The sequence below is a fragment of the Equus quagga genome, chromosome 5 (genome assembly GCF_021613505.1).
Source record: "Equus quagga isolate Etosha38 chromosome 5, UCLA_HA_Equagga_1.0, whole genome shotgun sequence".
Lineage (NCBI taxonomy): Eukaryota > Metazoa > Chordata > Mammalia > Perissodactyla > Equidae > Equus > Equus quagga.
Window position 1 is genome coordinate 28,143,748 of NC_060271.1, and position 24,463 is coordinate 28,168,210.

The 24,463-nt window shown below is 41.0% G+C and overlaps 1 protein-coding gene across 3 annotated transcripts; it reads right to left on the minus strand.

Moving 5' to 3' along the window:
• Nucleotides 1-763: 763 nt before the first annotated feature.
• Nucleotides 764-23,799, minus strand: FAM76A (family with sequence similarity 76 member A). 3 transcript variants are annotated; one of them, XM_046662295.1, is made up of 9 exons: nt 23,620-23,798; nt 22,280-22,344; nt 18,977-19,031; nt 18,128-18,280; nt 14,067-14,224; nt 9,856-9,942; nt 6,391-6,526; nt 3,511-3,612; nt 764-2,996 (listed from the first exon to the last, which is right to left on the minus strand). In XM_046662295.1, exons 1-9 carry the CDS (start codon nt 23,698-23,700, stop codon nt 2,910-2,912), a joined length of 924 nt encoding a protein of 307 aa, XP_046518251.1. In that variant the 5' UTR covers nt 23,701-23,798; the 3' UTR covers nt 764-2,909. The 3 variants fall into 3 exon arrangements, 1 of the variants encoding a protein (XP_046518251.1); XR_006888724.1 differs by lacking the exon at nt 764-2,996 and adding an exon at nt 5,600-5,709 and having other exon boundaries at nt 23,620-23,799; XR_006888725.1 differs by lacking the exons at nt 764-2,996; nt 3,511-3,612 and adding exons at nt 4,356-5,043; nt 5,600-5,709 and having other exon boundaries at nt 23,620-23,799.
• Between the last annotated feature and the right edge of the window lie 664 nt (nt 23,800-24,463).

Sequence of the window (24,463 nt, forward strand, 5' to 3'; positions counted from 1 at the left end):
AAGGGAAACAAAACAAAAAACAAACAAATGGGACTACATCAAACTAAACTATTACTAAAAAAGACAACAAATAACAAGTGTTGGAGAGGATGTGGAGAAAAGGAAACCCTCATACACTGCTGGTGGGAATGTAAACTGGTACAGCCACTGTGGAAAATAGTATGGAGATTCCTCAAAAAATTAAAAATTTAACTACCATATGATCTAGTTATTCCACTTCTGGGTATTTACCCAAAGAACGTGAAAAAACTAATTCAAAAAGATATAAACACCCTTATGTTAACCGCAGCGTTATTCACAATAGCCAAGCCCTGGAAACAACCTAAGTGCCCATCAAGGGATGAATGGATAAAGAACATGTGGTATATATACACAATGGAATACTACTCAGCCATAAAAAACGATGAAATCTTGCCATCTGCAACAATATGGATGGACCTTGACGGTATTATGCTAAGCGAAATAAATCAGACAGAGAAAGCAAAATACCATGATTTCACTCATTTGAGGAATTTAAAACAACAACAACAATACATAGATACAGAGAACAGATTGGTGGTTACCAGAGGGGAAGAGGGGGAGGGGGAGGGCAAAAGGGGTAAATGGGAGCATTTGTACAGTTATGGATGGCAACCAGATTTTTGGTGGTGAACACGATATAGTCTATACAGAAGTCCAAATAGAATGATGTACATCTGAAATTTATATAATGTTATAAATGAATGTTACCTCAATAAAAAAACTCCAACAATTATACTTGAGTCAATATGAATTTTTATTAACACACATTTGTCAAAGTCTGTACAAACCAAAACATTCTTGTGTTTTAAAATGTCCATTATTACAAACATACAAATAAACAAAAGGTGTTACCAAAAGTTAGCTACTCAATTTCATGGTAAAACAGTGTCATGATTTTTAAAAAGCAAAATTTTAAGACTGAGGTTTCTTCTTTCCCTTTTTGGAACTTGTGGAAAGTTATAAAATGTGTGGATTTGCTTTATATTAAATGCCAAGGCCTTAAAAAAAGATTTAGTATAAAACTAAATATGTGTTTTTATATTGTCACCTCATGTAACAGAATTTCTCAAGTCTTTAAAATTAAAAAAAAAACCATGACTGTAACTTTTTTCACAATCTATTCCCCATAGTCAATGTAAATGCATCTGAAAAATATGACAGTTTATCTTTACCTATAAGGTTCTCATTCAAAGAGTTACAAAACTGTTGAGCACTGCCATTTCCCTTGCTTAAAAGGGAAAATTACATCCCCTACTAAAGCAACATGGTCCATTGTTTCTCTTATCAGAAGGAAGCCACTCATTTCCACTTCTGTGTCCAATTATATGCATGGATCCACCGTGAGAATGTTATCACAAATTATAAGCACTTGCTTCTAGGAAATGCCTACCAAGTTAAACTTACTGCTACAGTTTTGGTAGACTGAGGTACAAATGTCACTGCCCTCATGATTACCTCGAACTCTAGTACCCCACTGCATTAACAATTCCAAGGTTGTTGGTTTTATGCTGTTTCATGGCACACTACACATCTCTAATTCCCTTCACAAACATCACACAGAGGACCTGAGAGTATGGCTAGAAATGCAAATCTATCTCCTCTCCTGGAAAAGCAAATCGACGTGCCTATTGGGTCAAAGGAAAACAGGACACAAATAATTCTGGCTGAGGCCAAGCTGCTTCTGAGAAGCACCTATTTTCAGTACATTTCCATTAAAGGCAGGGAGTGTACAGGCTGGAGAAGGTACGCTGATATCATTTCTCCCAATCAGACTCAGAGTCCATACTTGAGCAGCTCATACTGACCCCAAAAATGCTCTGTAGTTCAAATATTCTCCCATTTTGAATCTGCTCATGTAAAAAAAGAATGTCCTCTGACAATGGCCCAGTATGACAACTGATACAAGTAAAGGATATTTTTTTAAAAAGAAGTGGCAGTGTGAGAATTTAAAATTAGTCACATAAAACAATCAAGAAAGGGGTGGGGGAGGGAAGTGTCCAGTATAACCTGGACAACCTTTCTTTCTGCCCTTACTTAAAAAGACAGACTGTTCAAATCTTTGCTACCTCCTTTCAGTAGCTTCTTAAACGCTCTTCCAAGAAATCCTTCAAAAGGCACTTAACTCCATACTTATGCATTGAATTGTTTCACTTTAGCAATCAGTTTTTAAGACTCGAAGGTAACAAGAAAAAAAACATCTGATTCTTTTACTAAAAGCTAGAGACTTTTTTTAAGAAGCATCACTTTTACAAGAAGAACAAGCTAGGTTACCATTATTCCTTTATCAAGAAAAAGGTTCTTTTTTAAAAAATAAATAAAACTCTGGCTATACATAGTACAAAGTTCATACATAATATACCTGGAAAAAAACCCAAGAGTATACCCTGAAGCAAAAGGTTTATTGGAGAGAGAAAGCCTCTTCCATTGTACCAAGTCTTAAGGTGGCAGTTTTCAAAGTTCAGAGGGTGGCAGTGATATGTAATTAATGCCAAACTATTTGCTCATGGGTATGGCAGGATGCAATGATGGACAAAAAAAAATCATTCTGCACATAACACTGAGCAGCGACCACCACACACAAATAGTAGTACCAAAAGAGAGAGAGAGAGAAAGAGTAGTAACTAGAGAATGGGGAGGGGGGAGCAGGAGAAGAGAGGAGTAAGAGGGTGAGAGAGAGGGAGAGAGCATGAAATCCCAAACATTCAGGCATGCAGTCATAACACAGCACAAACCAGCTGTTTCCATTCAGCCCACTGCAATCGCACAGAGAAGGATAACTATAATAAAATAGATTTCTTAAGAAAGCTTGCAATTCCCAGAAAACAGCCACGTCGCCAACCCTAACCCAGGAACCCATTTGCTGTTGCTGGGAGCCTCCTTGTCGTCTCTCAGGGAGAGGTTATAGTTCCTGACTTCTCGGACTTCTTGCTCTTGGACAAGGCAGCTGCCTGCTTCAGGAGCTCTCGGTTTTTGGTCTAAAAAACCAGTGCAAGAAGGATATTTTAACAGGATAGGGTATTTTTTTCATGCAGATGCTAAGGCAGACAACGTAGAGGGTCAGGAAGAGATGAACAAATTCTAGAGGTAGAAAATGACAGACAGCTCTAGGGCTTGGTTCGGGGGAAGAAAGTATTTGCTGGAGGTTAATCAGTGAACTTTAGTCTCCCGAGATCCACTGTTACAAAAGGATGTTCTATGCAACAAAAACAAACCATGGAGGGCCTTAATGTGCTGGATAAACGGAATTTATAATTCAGACATCTGGAATCACATCTGGTTTATCCAAAAATCAAATAACACACTTATCAATTCCACTTTTTTTTGAGGGAAGAAGATCAGAACGCACCCAAAAGTGAAATAACAAAAGGTATCTGTAGGGTGGATTAATGTCATCTGTCAATACTTTGAGAAAAATGGTATCTAAGAGACGATCACTTAAAACACAATCAGCTAAATATACCAGAGTTACCACATAAAATAAGCAGTCACCTGCAATTGTTCTGTGACTTCTTTGTGGGTTTTCTCCATCTGGTTCATTTTGGCTCTCATCTGAGATTCTTGGTATTGAAAATCAGCCTTCAACTCTGTGATCTGAGGGGAAAAAAGGCAGAGTAACCAGAAGAAATTTCTGAGCAATGAAGAATGTTTTGGTACCAGAGAGCTAACTGGTCCCTCAAATTAATGAAATCCAGGGTTCTCCTGAAGATCCATACCTAAATCAAAGCCAAAGAATTCCATATCCTACTTTTTCAAAAGATTTCCTGAAAATTACACAAAATCCTGAAGTCACGTTTCTGATACTTAACACTAGCAGGTTTTAGTGATTTTATGTATTTAATATATGCCAATAATCCTCTGATCACTCACCTCCAAATATATCAGTGATTACACCACAATACGATTGATGGTTTGAGAAGCCATGAGAATAACAGATGCTATAATTTACTGAATTTTTACCCTGTTCCAGGTGAACTCTTTGATTATATTACCTCATTCAATACTACAACCCTGTGTGGGGGGTATATTATTCTCCCCATTTTACCCATGGGAAAACCTTTAGAAAGGATTAAGTAACGTGGCCAAGATCATACATGGTAGCAAGTGGCAGAGCTAGAATTCAAATCCCAGGCCTTCTTCTATTGACTATGCTATTCAAGGAGCACAGAGAAGAAATATGTAAATCAGAGAAGCGATATGTGAGCTGAGTTTTTTTTTTTTTTTAAAGATTTTATTTTTTCCTTTTTCTCCCCAAAGCCCCCCAGTACATAGTTGTCTATTCTTCGTTGTGGGTCCCTCTAGTTGTGGCATGTGGGACGCCGCCTCAGTGTGGTCTGATGAGCAGTGCCATGTCCTTGCCCAGGATTCGAACCAACGAAACACTGGGCCGCCTGCAGCGGAGCGCGCGAACTTAACCACTCGGCCACGGGGCCAGCCCCATGTGAGCTGAGTTTTGAGATAAAAGCAGCAACTGGCACATGAGGTAAGGAGAAGAGCATCCAAGCAAAGAGAGCAGTATGGGCACAGGCAGAGTGTGAGAGAACTGAGAGCTTGTTTGAATGACTAGTGAGCACGCAGAGTGGCAGGAGATGAGGCTAGAGATAGGCAGGCACGATGTGGAAAAGACTGTGTTCCATGCCAAGGAGTGTGACCTTGATCCTGAAAGTCATGGAAAACAATCTACTATTTGGTTTTGCTCCTTTTAAAATCCTAACTTTGCAAAGCACTAGAAATAAGTGTTCATTTTACGTCTACTTTGCAAAAATCCTTTTATGTGCTGCCATTCTGACCTAGACCATGAAGAGAATATACCTGAGTCCATTTTCATCTGACAGTTATGCAGTAAAGTGGAAAGAATATGGGTCTCTTCCCATGAATCTCCACCCTACTGGCAGAAGAAAGCATAGCACAGTAGAAAGAACGGTAGAGTCAGAAAGACTTGGGTTCGTTTCTTTGTTTGTTCTGCCATTTACTAGCTGTGTGATTTGGACACGTCACTTCATCTCTTTGGGTCCATTTCTTCACCTGCAAAATGAGGTAGAAATTAGAGGGAAAGAATGCATGGGAAGATTCTAATGTTATAAATGTCTTTATTAGCCATTCAGAATGAATCATAGCATTCTGAATCTTGGCACAAGACAACATATAGCCTCAGGTTAAAAACAGAGGGAGGAGAACTGATTGGAACCCTCAGAAGGAAAACATTGAAGGCACTCTTCATCTACGAAATGATGATGATAATAATTCCTACCTCAAAGGGTTGTTATGAGGATAAATGAGTTAACACGTATAAAGCACTCAGAGTCAGACACACAGTAAGCATCCAATAAAAGTTAGCTATTGTTATTATTGTTAACATATTAAGGCAAAAATGAGATACTCTCTAAGAACCTAATAATAAGAAATTATAGACATAAATCAGAACAAAGATGTAAAAAGATCTCTTAAAGAGGGAGGATGATTCTTAGACCAGAGTAAGACTTCACTGAAGATATTAAGGTGTTTAAAGAGTAGGTCACTCAGGAAGGGAGCTGTCAGCAATAGAAGCAAAGTGACGCAAGAGTCATGGAGGAAGGCCTACCTGAACATTGTCCAGGGAGGAGGGAGACCTGGCCCACATACTTTGAGTATTACTGTCCCACGGACACGGCCATCCCAATAATAGAGATGGAGGCATCAGGTTCTCTTAGCCTGAGAGCATTAAAAATTCCAATTACATAACTATCTCCTCTTGTCCCAACTCCATGCTCATTTAGCACTTTTTGATTACGACCTTCCAAGGTAGCTCGTGCTGAGGGTAGTACAGTCATGCATCACATAACAACGGGGATACATTCTGAGAAACGTGTCACTGAGTAATTTTATCATTGTGGGAACGTCATAGAGTGTACTTATGCCAACCTAGATGGTATAGCCTACTACACACCTAGGCTACATGGTACTAATTTTAGGGGACCACTGTCATATATGCAGTCCGCTGTCGAGCGAAACACTGTTACGCAGCACAGGACTGTACTCAGTTATACGCTCTGCTGTGAATTAAGAGGGGGCATCGTAGTTTTACACACCATCTCTGTAAGCTTGGTTACCACAAGTCCTCCCTGAGATGCGGAAGCTCCCTCCAAATGCTGAGAAAAATCAACTTTCTCAACCCACTTGACCGAGGCGAATTCACCATGGTAATACCACGCCATGAGTCATCTTGGCACACAGCAAGCCTCTCCCCAGGATATCCCAACCTTACAAATGGATCTCTCTCAAAGCATCAATGGTGAGTACCCAACAAATATCAGTTAGAGTTAGCATCGTGCCCTATCCCACATATCTTACCCTCACATCATTCTGGTCTCAGAGGCATTAACTAAACCGTACCTTCTTCTCTTTCTCTAAAATCATTTGATCCTTTTGATGCAGCATCTTCTTCAGAGTGGCCACTTCTTCCTTCAGTTGAGCAATGATGACAAAGTGGTCAGTGCCTGGTGAGTCCAGAGCCAGGTCTGGGGAAAAGCTGAGTGGAAAAATGGACGGGAAAAAAACCTTAACTTGGAGGAACAGACTTTTTTCTACCTGAGGACACATCACAGGCCACTTGACTGCAGACTCAAGGGCAGGAGCAACTACGTGAATTCCCAACATTAAGCACAATGCACTATACATGCCAGACTCAACAGCATTTGCTAAACTGCACAAGCAAGGTGGTCATCAGATAACTGCAGCAACCCAAACCACAACCTGCAGCATTCCTGCAGCAGCATCTCTCACACTCAGGACTGAAATAAAAGCCATTTCACAAGAGCCAAGGATATTCCATTTCAGGTTTATTGAAGGTCTCCAATTATTTATGGGTGAAACAGTCATAATTTCTTTGTGATTAGATAATTTCCCTAGAATCTGGATAAATTATGAATTGTAAGCCCATGCATTTTTCTTTAAGGCTCCCCACAAAGTTTGTCTTTTGGTTCTCCGTTTTCCACCCCAAAGCTCTGTGATGTGGTGCAGCTGCTGAGAAGCTGCTGCATTCTACCCCGGGAGAGTCAGTCCTTTTTTAAAATGATAAGAAGATGACAAAATTAATAGGAAGGAAGCCAACTTCCCCTATACTGCAACTGGCCTGTTGATTATCACTTCCAATACCAAGAATTCTGTGACATTCAGTTAGGAAAGGAACAGAGAGGTGGCAAACTCCAGAGTCACATCACAACCTGGGTTTTCACTGAAATTACCCCTGAAATTGTATGTACAATTCTGTGTATACATACAGTGGTTTCTAGGGTGAGGATTCGTAGCTTTCATTGTTGGTCAGAGGTGTCTTAGACCCAAAACAAGTTAAGGAATCACCACAGAGGGTCAAATCCTGCCCTTCCCTAGAGACTTCCCACAGGAAGCTCTTTACTTTTCCCAGGGCAATCTTTAGAGTAAAACACAAACCTGCTTTTCCTAAGCAGACACTGGACTACTGATTCCAAACTCCCTGTACCAATATAGCAACAATTCTAGTTCCGCCTTGCTGTTGGTTCTTTCCTATATCTTTAACCGCATCTAATACCCAGCATTTCTCCACACAGGTAGAAACTCCAAATAGCAAGCCAAATCACTGGACGTACCTCCTCATAGTTACCAAGTTCAACATTTCTCTAGCTAGAATGGGCAGACATAGTCCATTGATAAGAATATTGTCCCTCAAGTCTACATCAAGCATATGAGAAAAACGTTCAAAGCATGGATCAATGCTTTCATAACTGGTGAATATGCAGAATTACTGGGTAATAAAAAGTAAGTGCAAAATAATAAAACAAGGCATACAGGAGAAAATGTTGGAAGGACCCATCACAGTCTCCACCAGTTTCAATACCCACCAAGGGACTGTCTTCCCTCAACCCAACAGACTCTATTTAAACCCATAACTAGAGTGATGAAGGAAACGCAGTAATGGGCTAATATAATTAACTTCTTGTTGTCCCAAAAGCTCTTAATGCTCTGCTCTACCTGCTTCTTGAGAGAGGATTCTTCCCATACCAATAAATTGCTGACAAAACCAGTTGTGTCTATCCTGTGTTAGGGCCTGACCTTTCCAACTCTCTAACTTCTAATTAAGAACTGCTGGGAATCAAAATGAAAAAAGATGGCTAGATGAGAGCAAGGCAGAAAATTAGATCCAGTCTCTTTCCAAATACCTCCAGTGACAAGGAACTCACTACTTCTCCAGGAAGCTTCTTATCTTTCCCAAAAGCTTTTAATATAAGCACAATCTTCCTCAGCTTGAGCCAAAACCTGCCTTCCTGTCATTCCTGTCTATTGGTCCTGGGTCTGTCCTCAAAGGCCACACAGAATAACTCTAATCCTTCAAGTGTATTTCAGAAGGAGAATAAAATAAAACTACAAGGAAAGGAGAAGAATATCCTTTAGAAATAACAAACCACAAGGTGTGGTAGGGCATCACTTATTGTTGAGAGTGCCTTTTTATTGTCAATAAAATAATAAACAAACATGATCAAAAAGTAGCTGGTGCATTTTCTCAGGGAAGGAAAGCTAGAAATGAACTCAAGATTTTCCTCAAATTGAAAAGTTTTTGTTAGAATTTCAACATTAAAAAACATGAAATGAGTGGCTGTGAATTCTGCAGGATACTAAAAAATAAAAAGACTAAGGTATTTTATAAGTATAAAACCATTAGAGAAATGGTTTTATTTAAAAAAACCCCTAAAGTAATATGTTCTCTTTGTACAATATGAAAGGCTAATGGGTAAAGAAAAAGAGGAGGAAAAATAATCAAACATGCCTCAATATTTAAAAAATAAATGAGAGAGGAGAACATGGTGGTATCAAAAGGTCAATGGAAAACTGTTAGAGAGCAACCTGCAGAAGACAGAATGGAATAAAAATGAAATAAGAGCATACATTTTAAAAGTATATGGATACTTTATAAGTGGGGCCAGGAAAGTGGATTGTGATTAATTAAAAACTGGGAGGCAGCTGCAACAATAGACAGTTCAGAAATGAGACTGGTAACATCTGGTACAGAAGTGAATTCGAGATAGATACTCAGTAAAAAAATTTTGGTCTGCGTGACATTTTAAAAAAGGACTGTCAAAAAAACAAAAGCTTGTCAGAAGGAAAGGCAAGGAAAAAAACACAACAAGTAAAAAGAAAAGGAAAAATGTAATTTACCTTGTGCTATGAACTTTTAAATGAAAGAAATGCAAACAAGTGGAATAGACTAAGACTGCTAATGCAGAAACATTCAGTTGGAACTCGTATATGCATGAAAATAACTTTTGTGGCAGCAGAAAAATTTTATAAATTTTCAAGTTGTTAGTGCAAATTATTTTTAAAAACTAGCACATACATTTCAAGAAAAAATTATCTTTTACTCATTCTCTCCTGATCCAGCATCTGCATTGGGCTGTCTTTCTACATGCTAAGGAAGCATGGATTACCCCTCAGAGACTGAGCAACACTGCCTTACCTCCAACCTGTCTCTGCTGTGCCTCTTGAGACCGACTCCTGCTCTGCCTGGAGGAGGCTACAGGCACAGATCACAGTGAAAAGCATCCAGCCATTGACTTCTAGAATTAGTATGGGGAGTTATTTGTGGACTGCAGAATTCAACTGCTATTAAATCCAGTTATATGTTCTTGTCTGAATGATAAGATTAGACTTATGAATAAATATCAGTACTGCCTGTTAATAAGATAGCAAGTGGCTAGCGTAGTGACCTTACAAGGTTCTCTGACAACCATAGACTAGCTCCAAGGGACACCGTAAAATGTATTCCTGTTTCAGGAACTGTGTATGCATTTCAAATGGAAGTGCGTGCACACACTCCCATTGGCTCACCTGTCTCCATTGGTCGTGATTGACTCAAACTTGGATTTTTTCTTTGGGATTTCATTTTGAATTGAAGACGTAGAAAGTGTTTTCTGGCTTTTAATGGCAAAAATAGAGACAATTAGAAATCAAAGATTAATTAAACATCAGAGTGAAAGTCCGTCAAATGGGACCACCATAACATCACAGCTCTTTTTTTTTTTTTTTTTAAAGATTTTAATTTTTTCCTTTTTCTCCCCAAAGCCCCCCAGTACATAGTTGTATATTCTTCGTGTGGGTCCTTCTAGTTGTGGCACGTGGGACGCTGCCTCAGCGTGGTCTGATGAGCAGTGCCATGTCCGTGCCCAGGATTCGAACCAACAAAACACTGGGCCACCTGCAGCGGAGCGCGCGAACTTAACCACTCAGCCACGGGGCCAGCCCCATCATAGCTCTTCTATGCAAGAGATAATTATTCTTGATTATTAAAATCCGCCAACGTGTTTGATTTCATAGGTCCCGGATGCATGGGTAGTCCGTTTCCATGGGCCCCCCCAAATTCTTGGCATTAATTAAATATTATCTGCTTTATTAATAACTATGAGAACAGAATTAATAAAACTTCAATAAGAAGTATAATCTATCCTATAGCTTAAAAAGTACTTTTATATTCATATGCATATGAAGATGCATATGCAATGTTTCACATGCATCTTATAATTCTGTGAGGTATATACAAGGTATTATTTCCACTTTGCAGAAACTGAGGCTCATCAAGGTTAACTGATCTATCCATGGATAGACAGCTGGTTAATAGTGAAGCTGGGACTAGGCAGCAGGTTGACATATTTCAACTCCTAGTCCAATTCTTCTTCACTATATCTCTGTGAATCTACAACACTAAAAATCAGTTGTAGCCCCAGTAAGTTCACCCTCTAAAACTGGTCAACTCTTTCACTTTGATGGATGTCCAACTGCCAAGTCTAAAGGATGCTGCAGACCCTGTCTGACTCGACCTCTTTTCAGTATGTGATACCCTTGACCATGACATCCTTTCTGCCCCCAGCTTTACTGATAAAGAATTGGCAAATATAATTGTACATATAAAGTGTACAATGTGATGAGTTGATATATATGTACATTATGGAATGATTACCAGGATCAAGATAATTATAATTATCCATCCACCACCTCACACAGTTAACTCCTTTTTTTAATGGTGAGAATGCTTAAGATCTACTTTTGCAACTTACAAGTATAAGATACCATATTAACTACAGACACTCTGCTGTATATTAGATCCTCAGAAATCCTTCTAACTGAAAGTTTGTACCCTTTGACCTACATCTCCCCATTTCCACCTCCCCCAGCCCCTGACAATCATCATTCTATTCTTTGTTTCCACGAAACTGGGTTTTAAAAAAAAAATCCACAAAAAAGTGCTACCACACAGTATTTGTCTTTATCTGACTCATTTCACTTAGCCCGACGTCCTCCAGGTTCATCTATGTCGTCGCAAACAGCAGGATTTCCTCCTTTTTTATGGCTGAATAATATTCCATTATATATATACACCACATTTTCTTTATCCATTCATCCATCGAAGGACATTTATGTTGTTTCCATATCCTGGCTCTGATGAATAAAGCTGCAGTGATGATAGGGGTGCAGATACCTCTTCGAGATAGTGACTTTACTTCCTTTGGATATATATCCAGGAGTTATTGCTGGATCATATGTTAGTTCTATTTTTAATTTTTTGAGGAACCACTATACTGTTTTCCACAATGGCTGTTATCAATTTACATTCCCACTAACACGGTACAAGAGTACCCTTTTCCCCACAATCTCGCCAACATTTACCATCTCTTGTCTTTCTGACAACAGCCATCCTAATAGGTGTGAGGAGATACCTCATTGTGGTTTTGACTTGCATTCCCCTGATGATTAGTAATGTTTAGCACCTTTTCATGTATCTATTGGCCATCTGTATGTCTTCTTTGGAAAAACATCTATTCAGGTCCTTTGCCCATTTTTTAACTGGATTATTTGCTTTTTTTGCTGTTGAGTTGTATGAGTTCTTCATATATTTTGGATATTAACCCCTTATCAGATATATGGTCTGTAACTATTCACTCCATCCTTCTTGAGTGCTTCTAGAGTTCTGTTCTCAGCCTCTACCTGAGTTATACCACTCAAAAGCTTGGTTTCAACAACTACCTACCCATTATAGGAACTGGAAATGGGTGTTTCCCAGATCAGTGGCATCAGAATTTTCTGGGATGTTTATAAAACAGTGCAGATTCCCGGACTCTATCCTAGATCCTACTGAATTAAACTCTGGCATGGGGCTGCAGGAATCTGCATTTTTAAACAATTTCTATTCCCACCGACTTTTTTTTTCTTAAAGATTGGCACCTGAGCTAACAACTGTTGCCAATCTTCTTTTTTTTTTCCTGCTTTCTCTCCCCAAATCCCCCCAGTACATAGTTGTATATTTAGTTGTGGGTCCTTCTACTTGTGGCATGTGGGATGCCGCCTCAACGTGGCCTGATGAGCAGTGCCATGTCCATGCCCAGGATCTGAACTAGCGAAACCCCGGGCCACTGAAGCAGATTGCGCGAACTTAACCACTAGGCCATGGGGCCGGCCCTCCCACTGACTTTCACGTGCTACCAATGGCCCGCCTTCAAACCTCTCTTCTGAGTTCTAGGCTAAGCTCTCACTAAATAATTCTTCTTGATGCTTCAAACTCAACTTTTCAAAAGTGAACTTCTTTTCTCCCCTTTCTATATCCTCTCAGTTAAAGATCAACCTACTCATGCAAGTAAGAAGCCTGAGAATTATTGTTTACTCACCCAGCTCCTGCCCATCTGTCTGATCATGAAATTATCTAAGTTTCTTTGTAATTCTCCCTCTAAAGTATCTTCCTGAATCTGCCACTTTGATCTTCAGTGCCACTGCCTCAGTTGAGGTTCTCGTAGTAACATCTCTTACCCAGACTCTTACAAAAAAGCATCTTAACCAGCCTCTCTTTTTTCTCCAATGCATTCTCCACAATAATCAAGGTTAATTTTTTACTGACCTCAGGATCAAGTTCATGCTCCTTAACAGGTCTGCAGGGTCTTGTTTCCTTCATTCCTGGGCTCCCAACCATAAAAGGACTTGCAATTCCCCAAGGTTCCATGTGGCTCGTGCTCTCCATGCTTTTGCAATGCTATTACCTCAGCCTAGGATGTCTCTGCCCCTTCCTTATCTGATGATTCCGACTCATCCTAAGATCCAGCTCCAACATCAGCTCTTTTCTGAGCCTTCTTTGCCTGACTTCCCAAAGCAGTTAATAACTATTGCCTCTCACATCAGTATCCTGACATTTCCACTATGGTGTCCATTGAATTATACTGCAATGATCTGATTACAGGTCTGTTTTCCCCACCAGACTGCACACTCCTGGTGAGCAGCGTGATTCTTTTATTCATCTCGATTCCTAGCAGAGTTCCTGGCCCATGAAAGTACTTAATAATGTTTGCTAAATGAACAAACAAAATCATAATGGTAATAACAACAAAGAGTAACTAAAATGTATTGAATGCTTCCTACATGCCAGTTATAAAACTAATCATTACGCATGTGCCACAAAATTTACCTTCACAACAACTCCATGAGGTAATACTATTATTTCCCTCATTTTACAGATGAAAAAACTTGCCCAAGATCCCACACAGACAACCCAGTAGAGGCAGCATTCAATCCAGAGCCAGAATCCTTAACAACACTACAGATACTCTGAAAGGAAACTTAAGACAATGAAAGGACATCTTTGTGACTGGATCCCACGAGGACAAACCCAGAACATCTATCAACCACCTGGGCAAACATGCATTAAAAAGCTGAATTCCTCAGAAGGTGAAACGTCCGGTCTTCTAGGGAGATAACTCACTCTAAGCGTGGGAGAGCATTACACGGGAAAGTGGAACAAATTCCACAAACTTTTCAGACATAATACAAACCAAGTCAGGAAATCCTGACACCTTAAGGAAGTCTCTCTGCCCCTTGGGAGATACGTGAATTGCAAAATATGACAAAAGAGATTCCTCCTATAGACCAGTAACTAGAGAGAAAAGAACAGGAAAAAAACAGAAAAAAAACCCTACAAAATGGTATCTTTCATGGCTAACTGTGTGAGTATTACTTCTGCGTTACCAGCATCTCTAGTCCTATCTTCTGCATCTTGGGGCTACCTGTTATAATGGCTGCCACCACTCAGTCGACTGTACTGCTCCTTCTCCTGGTGGCTGGCACGCGAAGAGCTGCTCAGGTGCTTCCTCTGCTCTTTAGTCTTCTGAAGGACCCGTTTGTATGAAAGTGTGCACAGCCAGCACAGCAACTTCCCATCTACCTGAAAGATACGGAGACGAAGATAAAGAAGAGGGAAAGTAGTCTACAGGCACTCCAGAACTGGGGTACTGGCAGCTGGAACTTCTGGGTTAAGGCCCACCTCTGCCACTTCCGAGCTGTGTGACCTTAGGGAAGTCATTTAAGCTCTCTCTAGCTCAATTTCTTCGTGTGTAAAATGAGGGCTAATAGTACCTACTTTAGAGGGTTGTTGCAAGGATTTGGTGACATATACGTGCCAGGCACATAAAAATTGCTTAATAAATATGAGCTGCTAATTTGTTTATCTTTTTGTTTCATTTTTCTTCAACTTAACAAATATAGACCAGAGCCAAGTTCCCACAGGATTTCTAAAGACACACATACCTCCACGGTGCTCATTAAGGAAAACTCAGCAGGGAGAAGACACAAGATGAAACATAAAATGTACACTTCAGTTTTAATACCTTATAAATGGTTCACAAAATAGTATGTTAGATATCTTTTCTCAGATGGAATATCCCCAGAAAAAGACTGTTGGGCAAGTGGCTTCCAGGGCCCCAGTCCCTGGTGGTAGCCTACCATGGCACTTTATTTAAATTAGAAAAAGTCGATCCCTTTGGGCAGAAGCAGCTCTGTACCAGGGCACAGGGTGCAGGGCTAGGAAAGCAGAAGGGGCTTCCACAACCCTCTGAAGCTGGAGTGCTTCTGTGCAGTACTCAGACTGCAAACCTGTCAGTGGGGAAGCCTGGAGTAGGTGGCAGGACAGGTGGGCTGGTTGGAATTACTTAGCTTGGGGAGGGAGTGTGCTGATATTTTACAGAATTTCAGTTTTCATGTCTTATTGCTGAAATTAGATTTTGTGCCCCATCTTGAACATGGGTAGGCTATACTGTCATTTATCTAAAGTATTTTTAATCTTGTTAGCAAAAGCCTCTTTGTACCCCACCTCCCCAACCCACTGGCAAGCTCATCAGTCTGAATCTATCCACTTCTTTCCAATTCCACTGCTTCCACCCAAGTACAGCCATTCTTCTCTCTCAACGATCTCCCTACTTCTTCTCTTGGGTTTTTACAAACCACTTCCACACAGCTCCGAAAGTGGGCTTCTTAAATGTAAATTTGATTATATCTCACCTCTCCTTAAAATCCAATGGTTTCTCATCATTTCTAGTATAAAATCCACTTTTTACCATGGCCTGTGCTGACTTAAATGTAGCCCCTATCCGCCTCTATAACCTCCTTCCCTGGTCCATTCTGCCTTCTTTCTGTTCTTCCCATGGGCCAAGCTCATTCTTGCCTTAGGGTCTTTTCACAGCTGCTCCCTCTTCCTGGAATCTTTGCCTCCAGAGCTTCCCAGGGCTGCTACCTTCTCATTATAGTTTCAGCTCAGATGTTATCTCCTTGGAGGCCCTCCTGATTGCTCAGTCTAAACTGGCCTCCCCAGTCACTCTCTACCATATACTCTACTTCTTCAGAACACTTATACCTAAAATGTGTGTGCATTTATTTCCTTGTTTGTTCTCCCCCATCTCTCTCATACGCACAAATATAAGCTCTGTGAAAGTAAGGTCTTGTCTGTTTAGTTCATTCATATATTTCCAATACCTATAACAGTGTCTGATATGTGATAAGCATTTAATTATTTGTTAATGAATGTAGGAATAGACTTTGAAATGAAACTTTGATCTGGTTCATTTCATGGTTATGGCATTTTAAAACACTTTGGAAGACTTTGCCCAGAAAAGAGCTTTCACTGAAGAATTAGAAAACAAGGCAACTCCACTGAAAGAGAGCCAGCACTGAAGATAAAAATTACATACTGAACTACAGGACGCTTTATTTCAGATCTCACCTTTAAAAATATAAAATCACCCTCTGAGAATTAAACTATCATAAAGAAATAATCCTAGGTAACACTGATTACTTATCATGTACCAGATTTCTTTTGAATGGCTTTACACATAATAGCTCAACCTTCATAACAATGCACAAGGTTTGATCAGCCTCCTTTACAGATGAGGAAACTGAGGCACTGGCAGATTAATTTGCCCAAAGTCACACGGCAAATAAGTCAGACTTCAATGTGGGCATTCTAAGTCCAGATCACCCATCCTCAATCCCTAAACTTAACCCCACTAAAGTTTATGAACGTGTGATTGAAGATGCCTAAAAACATCCAAACTCCTAAGATAGGACTGTAACTAAGAACGCAGAAACTTAATCTAATGTAATCAGATTAATAAAAATTAGCTATTCCTATTAATAACAAGATAGTTACCATTTATAAAAAGATTTAGCTAGTCCTATTAATAAGATAGTTAACATTTATTGAGTTTTATTATGTGCCAGGCTCAAAATTAGGTGTTTTATATACCTATCTCAATTAAATCTATGTCCTTGTGAAGTAGTTACTGTTATTCCCATTGGAAAGATGATGAAATTGATGCGTAACAAGAGTAAGTAACTTGCCCAGCTGGGATCATTCAGCTGGCTTAGGAGTGGGATAGGACCCAGGTCTGAGGGACTACAAAGCTGTGCTCCAACTATTATTATATGCTACCTCCTGATTACTCATTTATCTTCTCCAGTATCTTGATTCAGGGAGGAGGAGCCTGGTTGGCAGGCAAGAGTATTCTAACCACTGGAAAGTTATATCCTTCCATTGTAAATTAACGAATTTGGTTAGCAAGAGTCAGCTCTTGAGAGCCTAAGCACCTCTGGACACTGAAAAAGAGTTTCTGAACTGCATTCTTTGATTCAAAAAATATTTATTGAATACCTAGTATGTGCCAGGCTGCTGGAAATATAGCAGAGAACAAGATGAACACAGAGCTCACATTCTAGCGGGGGTGGACAAACATGTAAGCAAATAAATAAGATAATTTCTCATAACGTACATGTTATAAAGACTTAATAAAACAGGGTAATATGATAAAGAGTGACGGAGGGAGTTAGTAAAAGAAGCTCTCTGTGAGGACATGGCATCTGAGCTGAGACCTGACACAAGGAACCAGTTAAATCACTCCGGAGAGGGGGCCGGCCCCAGGGCCGAGTGGTTAAGTTTGAGCGCTCCGCTTAGGGGGCCCAGGGTTTCACCAGTTCGGATCCAGGGTGCAGACATGGCACCGCTCGTTAGGCCATGTTGAGGTGGCATCCCACATGCCACAACTAGGACCCACAATTAAAAAATATACAACTAGGTTCTGGGGGGATTTGGGGAGAAAAAGCAGGAAAAACAAAACTACCCTCCGGAGAAGAGTATATCAGGCAAAAGGCCAGCCAGCACAAAGGTGGGAATGAGACTGGCATGGCTGAAGGACTGAAAGATGGCCAGTGTGGCTGGAGCAAGGAGAGAGGCGAGGAGTGTGATGGCAGATGAGACTGAGAGTCAGATATGTGCCTTGCAGGCCATGGAAGGAGTTTGGGTTTTATTCTAAGTGTAAGCGGAAGCCAGTGGAGGGTTTTAAACAGGAGAGTACCTTGACCAAATCGAAACCATTTTGATTCCACCAAGGTACCTTTATTCCACATAGAGCTTCCCTCTACATCATTTTCTTGTGATCTTTAACTTCAACAGACAGAAATATTTAAAGAGCCAGAGAGTAAAACTATTAATGACTATATCTTGTTTAAGTCACAATCTTTCCTTTACAGAGTGCTACAGAATTTTGCCAATCACCACTTTACTTATATAGGATATTGTAATTCATATTCTCATGAAATACTAACTCATGAAATGTTAGAATATGATGGCCCACATTTGATAAATGAAGAAAATACAGGCTGAGTATCTTCTTCAAGGTCAATAACAGAATTGGGAGAGAAACGGAGAAGTTTTTCTCGATTCTATGTCTTTTTAACACAATTAGCCCACCTTAATTTCTCTGAAACAGAAAAAAAAGTCAAGAAAAACACAGAGATTTACCTTCTTTCTATCATCTTTCCTGTCAAATGCACACTGCTGCTTGCACTGTTCACAAGAATATGGTGGTCCATATTTCTTCTCTGAATTTGTGCAGCGCTGGCATTTGTTGCCAATAAATGCTGCAATTATGTTGCAATACTGACAAGGTTTGGGCTTAAAGAGAAAAAAAGGGGTCAAATAAGAACATTATAAAATACCAGTGCACTTTTTAAAGCAATGATTCCTATTACACAGTCCATTAATCATGGTAAAAATGTACGCTCAACTTCATAAATTTCCTTTTACATTGATCAAATACAGCCCAATTCCTAACACTACATAAAGTGTTTTTCTGCACAGGACTATTGATTTTAAAATAAATTAACGAACAAATAACAAAAACCCAATAGTGTATATGCTGGGACTTCTATGAGAAATTTAACAGAACCAGCTCTTTGGAGAAATCAGCAAGTTCTTCCAAATTTCTGAAAAGGCCTCTTTGCCATTATCAGTGTATAAACATGTTGGGAGAATGATTGCAAGGACACAGTATCCCAAATCCTAACACTGAGAGAAAAAAAAAAGCATTCATCAAAATGAATAGTCAACTGTTACCAAACAAAGAAGTCAAGTCATAGGATCCATCTTTCCCCTACTCTTTCCATACCAGTTACTGAAGCCTCTCAAGGAAAATTATAATCACAATCCTGCCATAGCGACTATAAACCCAGAACTCCTCAATACTAAGTATTAGCTAAGTTTCAGAGCTCAAACACTAGATAAATACGGTTACTACATTAACAGTCCACAGAACATGAGGTTCCCAGAGACCTGAGTACTCACTGTTAGGTACAGAGAAACTCTACTTACTGTTCCATACAGCTGCACATTCTGAGCACATTTCTTGCATATTGTATTGGTTTTACTGTAAAAGAAGAAAGAGACACAAGGCTTTTATAAGAAAAAAGTTGTTTTAGTTAGAATAACTGAAAACTGATTATTCCTTAAGCTCAGGAATTTGCTCATTGCTAAGTGCCAAGGTGAAATACGTTCTGGACACTTGGTTAACTGAAGGTTGAGTTATCTGGCCAATAACTCTTTTAATTATTTTGCACGTTGCTTTTTTTTTTTAAACATTTTATTTCTCCTTATTCTCCCGAAAGCCCCCTGGTACATTACATAGTTGTATATTTTTAGTTGTGGGTCCTTCTAGTTGTGGCATGTGGGACGCCGCCTCAGCATGGCCTGATGAGCAGTGCCATGTCGGCGCCCAGGATCCGAACAAGCAAAACCCTGGGCCGCCGAAGTGGAGTGCGCAAACTTAACCACTCAGCCATGGAGCTGGCCCCTATTTTGTGGTTTTTAATTTTATTAGCTCAGACAAAATGAGACTTTGGCTAAAATGGAAAGTTATTTCTGATTATGACAACTCCAAGTATCACTAAGTAAAACTATCAGATATGGAAAGGACCCCCAAAAGAATATTATGTTAGACTGAAATGGACTTGCAGAAAAGAAAATAATTCTCCTCAATTCAGATGAGTAACTGAGAAATTTGAGGTGGGGCATAAAGTATATGTGTTTGGAATATAAATTTACAGATTTTATCCATGATGACCTTATTCTGTCCATGCTCCCCTCTGTAAGTAAAAGCATATGAAAACCCCAAATGTGGAGAAATAGATGCTATGACTAAATATTTTGTCAATATTTCCAATTTATCGAAGAGTAAAGCACTGACAAAAATAAAAAGGTCCTTTGCCTTCTGAAGATCCAGAGGTTATCTTACTGAAATGCCTGACCTGATAAACTGCCTTGAGAAAAAGCCATCTTCAAATAAAGTCTCACCCTTCACAAAGGGAGGTACAAGCAAATGCCTGATATGCAAGAACAGTTTAAGCAGTGCTCTGGGGCCAAAAATAAAAGCACATAGAAATCTAGTCTATCCACTATTTTTGACTATTTTCCCATACGATTCCTATGAGAATGACCATAAAGTTAAAACAGACAAAGAAAAACCTCAAAGTAGAAAACATTTAAATTAAAATGAGACATTCAAACAAAATATTTCCCAGGGAAATTTTCTGCCATTTTAAAAAGGCAGTACAAGAAGTGAAGTACATTGAAAGAGACCTCTAGAAAGAGGATTGGCATCAGTGGTTCTGTGATGTTGCACATTTTGGTTTATACTTGTATTTATTACGGAAGGAGTGGGGTGTATTATATATATATATATATATATATATATATCAATATACACAAATGCTCTGACATCTTAGAAAACATGCAAAGAAAAACTATTTCTATGATCCATCTTGAATTAACTTTTACGTATGGTGTAAATTAAGGGTCAAACTTCATCTCTCACCCCACACACACAAAAATTCAAGACAAATTATAGATCTAAACACAAAAGCTAAAACATAAAGCTTCTACAGTATATTCTGTGTTTCCATTTACATGAAGTTCTAGAACAGGTAAAATCAATCTACAGTGAAAAGGAAAATCAGAACAGTGGTTGCCGGGGGAAGCAAGGAGGGTGTGGACTGACTGGGACGGGGCATGAGAGGACTCTCTGGGGTGATGTTAATGTTCTATATTTTGATAGGGTTTGAGGTTACACACACGTATACTGTTTGTTAAAGTCATCAAATGATGTACTTAAGATGTGAGCATTTCACTGTGTGCAAATTTTACCTCCAAAAAAATAAAGCACCGTAAACAAATATTGAACCCTAGTTAATGATATGCACACTGAAGTGTTTAGGGTCAAGCATAGTGAAGTCCACAACTTTAAAACGCATCACAAATAAAATGGATTAATGTACTGATGGATAGAGAGATGGATAGAGGTAAATACAGTAAATGTAAATTACAGAATCTTAGTAGTGGATATACTACTTAGTGGGCATTTATTGTCTAATTCTTTCAACTTTTTTGTTTGAAAGTATTCATAATAAAATGTTGGGGAAAATATCCCTAGAATTGAAATGAGGCTAATTAAAATTAGGCTTCTAGGGGCCGGCCCCATGGCCGAGTGGTTAAGTTCGGGCACACTGCTTTGGTGGCCCAGGGTTTCCCCTGTTCGAATCCTGGGCGCGGACATAGCACCACTCATTAAGCCACGCTGAGGTGGCATCCCACATGCCACAACTGGAAGGACCCACAACTAAAAATACACAACTATGTACCGGGGGGTTTTGGGAGAAAAAGGAAAAATAAAATCTTTAAAAAAATAATAATAAATAAATAAATAAATAAATAAATAAAATTAGGCTTCTAGGTCTATGTGTGAGCTAGCAAATGGACCTCACCCTGCTCAAGGCACTATCACCTACAGTTGCAGTTCCACAAAAGTTGAACTCACTATACCAATCAACCAGTTTGCTTATATTGAAAAGTCCCCCAAAGACGTGTGCTCACTCGCATCTAAGTGTTTTTCACACTTTTAAAAATGATTCACACAAGGCAAGTGAGTTTCAAATGTGACTAGGGCTAACAAACCCTTTATCAGGATTGTCACACTTCCAAAAGTATCTTCTTTTGTCTTATAAATTCTTCAAGCTCTGTATGTAAACATACTGGAACATGAAGCTCATGTTTTATTGTTGTGGGACTGGTCTCCTACTGTTAAGATCAAATCAAAACATAAAATTGTCAAGGATCTGAAAAGTAAATAACTAAAAACTTAAGCAATCGGGCCGGCCCCCTGGCTGAGTGGTTAAGTTGGCGCGCTTTGCTTGGTGGCCCAGAGTTTCACCCGTTCGGATCCTGGGCACAGACACGGCACCACTCATCAGGCCATGCTGAGGCGGCATCCCACATGCTACAACTAGAAGGACCCACAACTAAAAAAGATACAACTATTTACTGGGGGAATTTGGGGAGAAAAAGCAGGAAAAAGAAAAAAAGAAGATTGGTAACAGTTGTTAGCTCAGGTGCCAATCTTTAAAAAAAAAAAAATTTAAGCAATCAATGAATAACCAGGGAACAATATGTGTATTTTACACCCATCAATGTGTTAGAACAGGAAATTGCGGAATCTGTGTGCAATTGATTACAGATCTGTATATTACAATGCAACTGATTACAGATCTGTATATTGAAATGCAATTACAGATTTTAAGAGGTAAAAAGCCTGTTAACATCTTTCATGGTCAACAAAAACTGTACCTCTCCTGCTGGTACTCAGTCCTACAGTAGGTGCACTTCACAACAGGGTGTGCGATCCGACATTCCTGAAATGAAATGAGGATATAATTTTAAAAGGCAGTCAGAAATGGAAACAGCCTTCAGTAGGAGGCAGAAGACCTGGGTACTATTCCCAGCATAGCCACTGTGCTTGAGTGAGTCACTTAAACTTTCTGGGCGTAGTTTTCTTCCTCTGTAATATTAGCATCACTGTCCTGCACTGATGTGGGAGTTAAGAATTTATATGGTACTAGTCATAAATTGTAAAACAAAGGTATGTATGAATAAGTCTCAGACTGAGAATCAGAAGCCCTAATTCTAGTCCTGGTTCTGCCTCTGCCACTGTGTGATTTTTGAACAGGTTCACCTGCGAAATTAAAGCGCTGGATGAAAATCATTATTGCTTACATATATAAAACTTCCTTAAAATTAAAAAAATTATATATATATATAATCTATATAATGTTACATACATAACATTTTAGGCCAAAAAAGGCACTACAAACATTTGAGTTTTCTCATACCTGGTAAACAGAGCGACATACTCATGACCATTTGAGGCAATGGTGACATACAATTATGAGTTATCCATACGAGAGACACAAACTCTGAACTATCCGGGGATATCTCAACATCACTCTCCAGCTGGCTTGGTGACTTTTAACTGTCGCCTCACCGCACTTCTATTCACTTAAATAGGCAAAGCAGGATGAAGCAACTTAAAACGAAAAAGAGAACTTGGGAGCTTTAGGGGTAAAAACTGATCAGCAGCTGGTTAGGGTGAGGACCAAAGGGCACCAACTGGATGCTGAAAAATCCTCCTTTTGCTCCGTGATCTTGATAGTGGGGCTTTTCTATAAAGCCTCGCCACCTGCGACTCTGAGACTGACTGAAAAGTGCCAGTGAGGCGCCCGAGTGTGAGATCCTCCTCCAGGCAGCACCCAACTCTGGAGTTCAGTCCCAGGCGGAGCAGGGGGTCCCTCAGTCTGCAACCAGGCAGGAAAGCCAGCCCAAGAGGGATCTCCGGCGCGCTGCTCGGGGCCAAGCAGGGAGCCCGCCGTCCCCTCCCCCGACCTCACGGGGTCCAAGAACAATTCCTCACGGTTGCTAAGCACCCGGACACGCCGGCCACTGGGGCCTGGACCGGGCCTGGGACTCGCCTACTGGCCCCGCCGGCCCCCAGCCGGGCGGGGGCGGCTCCTCTGCTAGGCGGGCCCGCCACGCCCTGCCCGGGGGACCCCGCCAGGCGTCCCCGCAGAACCGGGAGCTCCGGGCCGCGCCTCCGGCGTCCCAGTTCCCGGCCGTCGCCCCAGCCCGCGCACCTTGCACAGCTGCTGCCCCTGAGACAGCGCCTCGAAGGGGAAGCGCTGGTGGCACTTGGTGCACGCGTAGAGCGCCGCCATGTCCGGCCGAGCCGTGCTCCCCGCCCCGCCGGCCCGGCCCGCCGCTTTATCTGACAGTCTGAGGCACAAGCTGCAGCGGCGGCGGCAGCTGGCTGCGGGCTGCGGCAGGCGGGCGGGCCGGCGGGTGCCGGCGGACCAGGGCGGGCGCGGCGGCGCTGGACGCCCGTTCACTGGTTCATTTCGATGTCCATCAAGCACGAAGGGGCGAAACACGGAGCTTCCGATGACTCTGATTCGGTCGGGATTGGAATACGCCGCTTATGACGCGCGCGGCCTCGATTATGTAAAGCGCAGTCACGCGGGGGCGCCACTGGGAGGGACCGCCTCCCGCCCGGGACCTCGGAAGCGCCCAGACTCCTCCCACCTCGCTCTTGGTTCCCGCCCTCGCTCCTCCTCTCCCCGGCCGCGGACGCAGCCGCGCCTCTCGCGATATCGCCGCTGAGTTGTGATGTTTTGGTTTCCATGGAGCTGCCCTCACGGAACCGGAGGGGCGCGGATGGGCTGAGTCCTCCGTGTTGTTGAACTAGAACTCGGCCACCACCCCGAGCCTGAAGAAGGTCGGGGACTTGTGAGACAACCCCTCCATCATCGGGGCAGGAGGACCCCGCACAACCCTCTCACTCGAGGGAGAAGAGGAAACTAGGAGAGGCAAATTAGAGGGGTGCCCTCTGACCGAGACTCCTAAAAAAAGGGGAACTCTAGGGTCGTTGACCTCCAGAGAGAAAGAGGGACGTCCCAGAGAGAGCACCCCTATGTTGTGGAA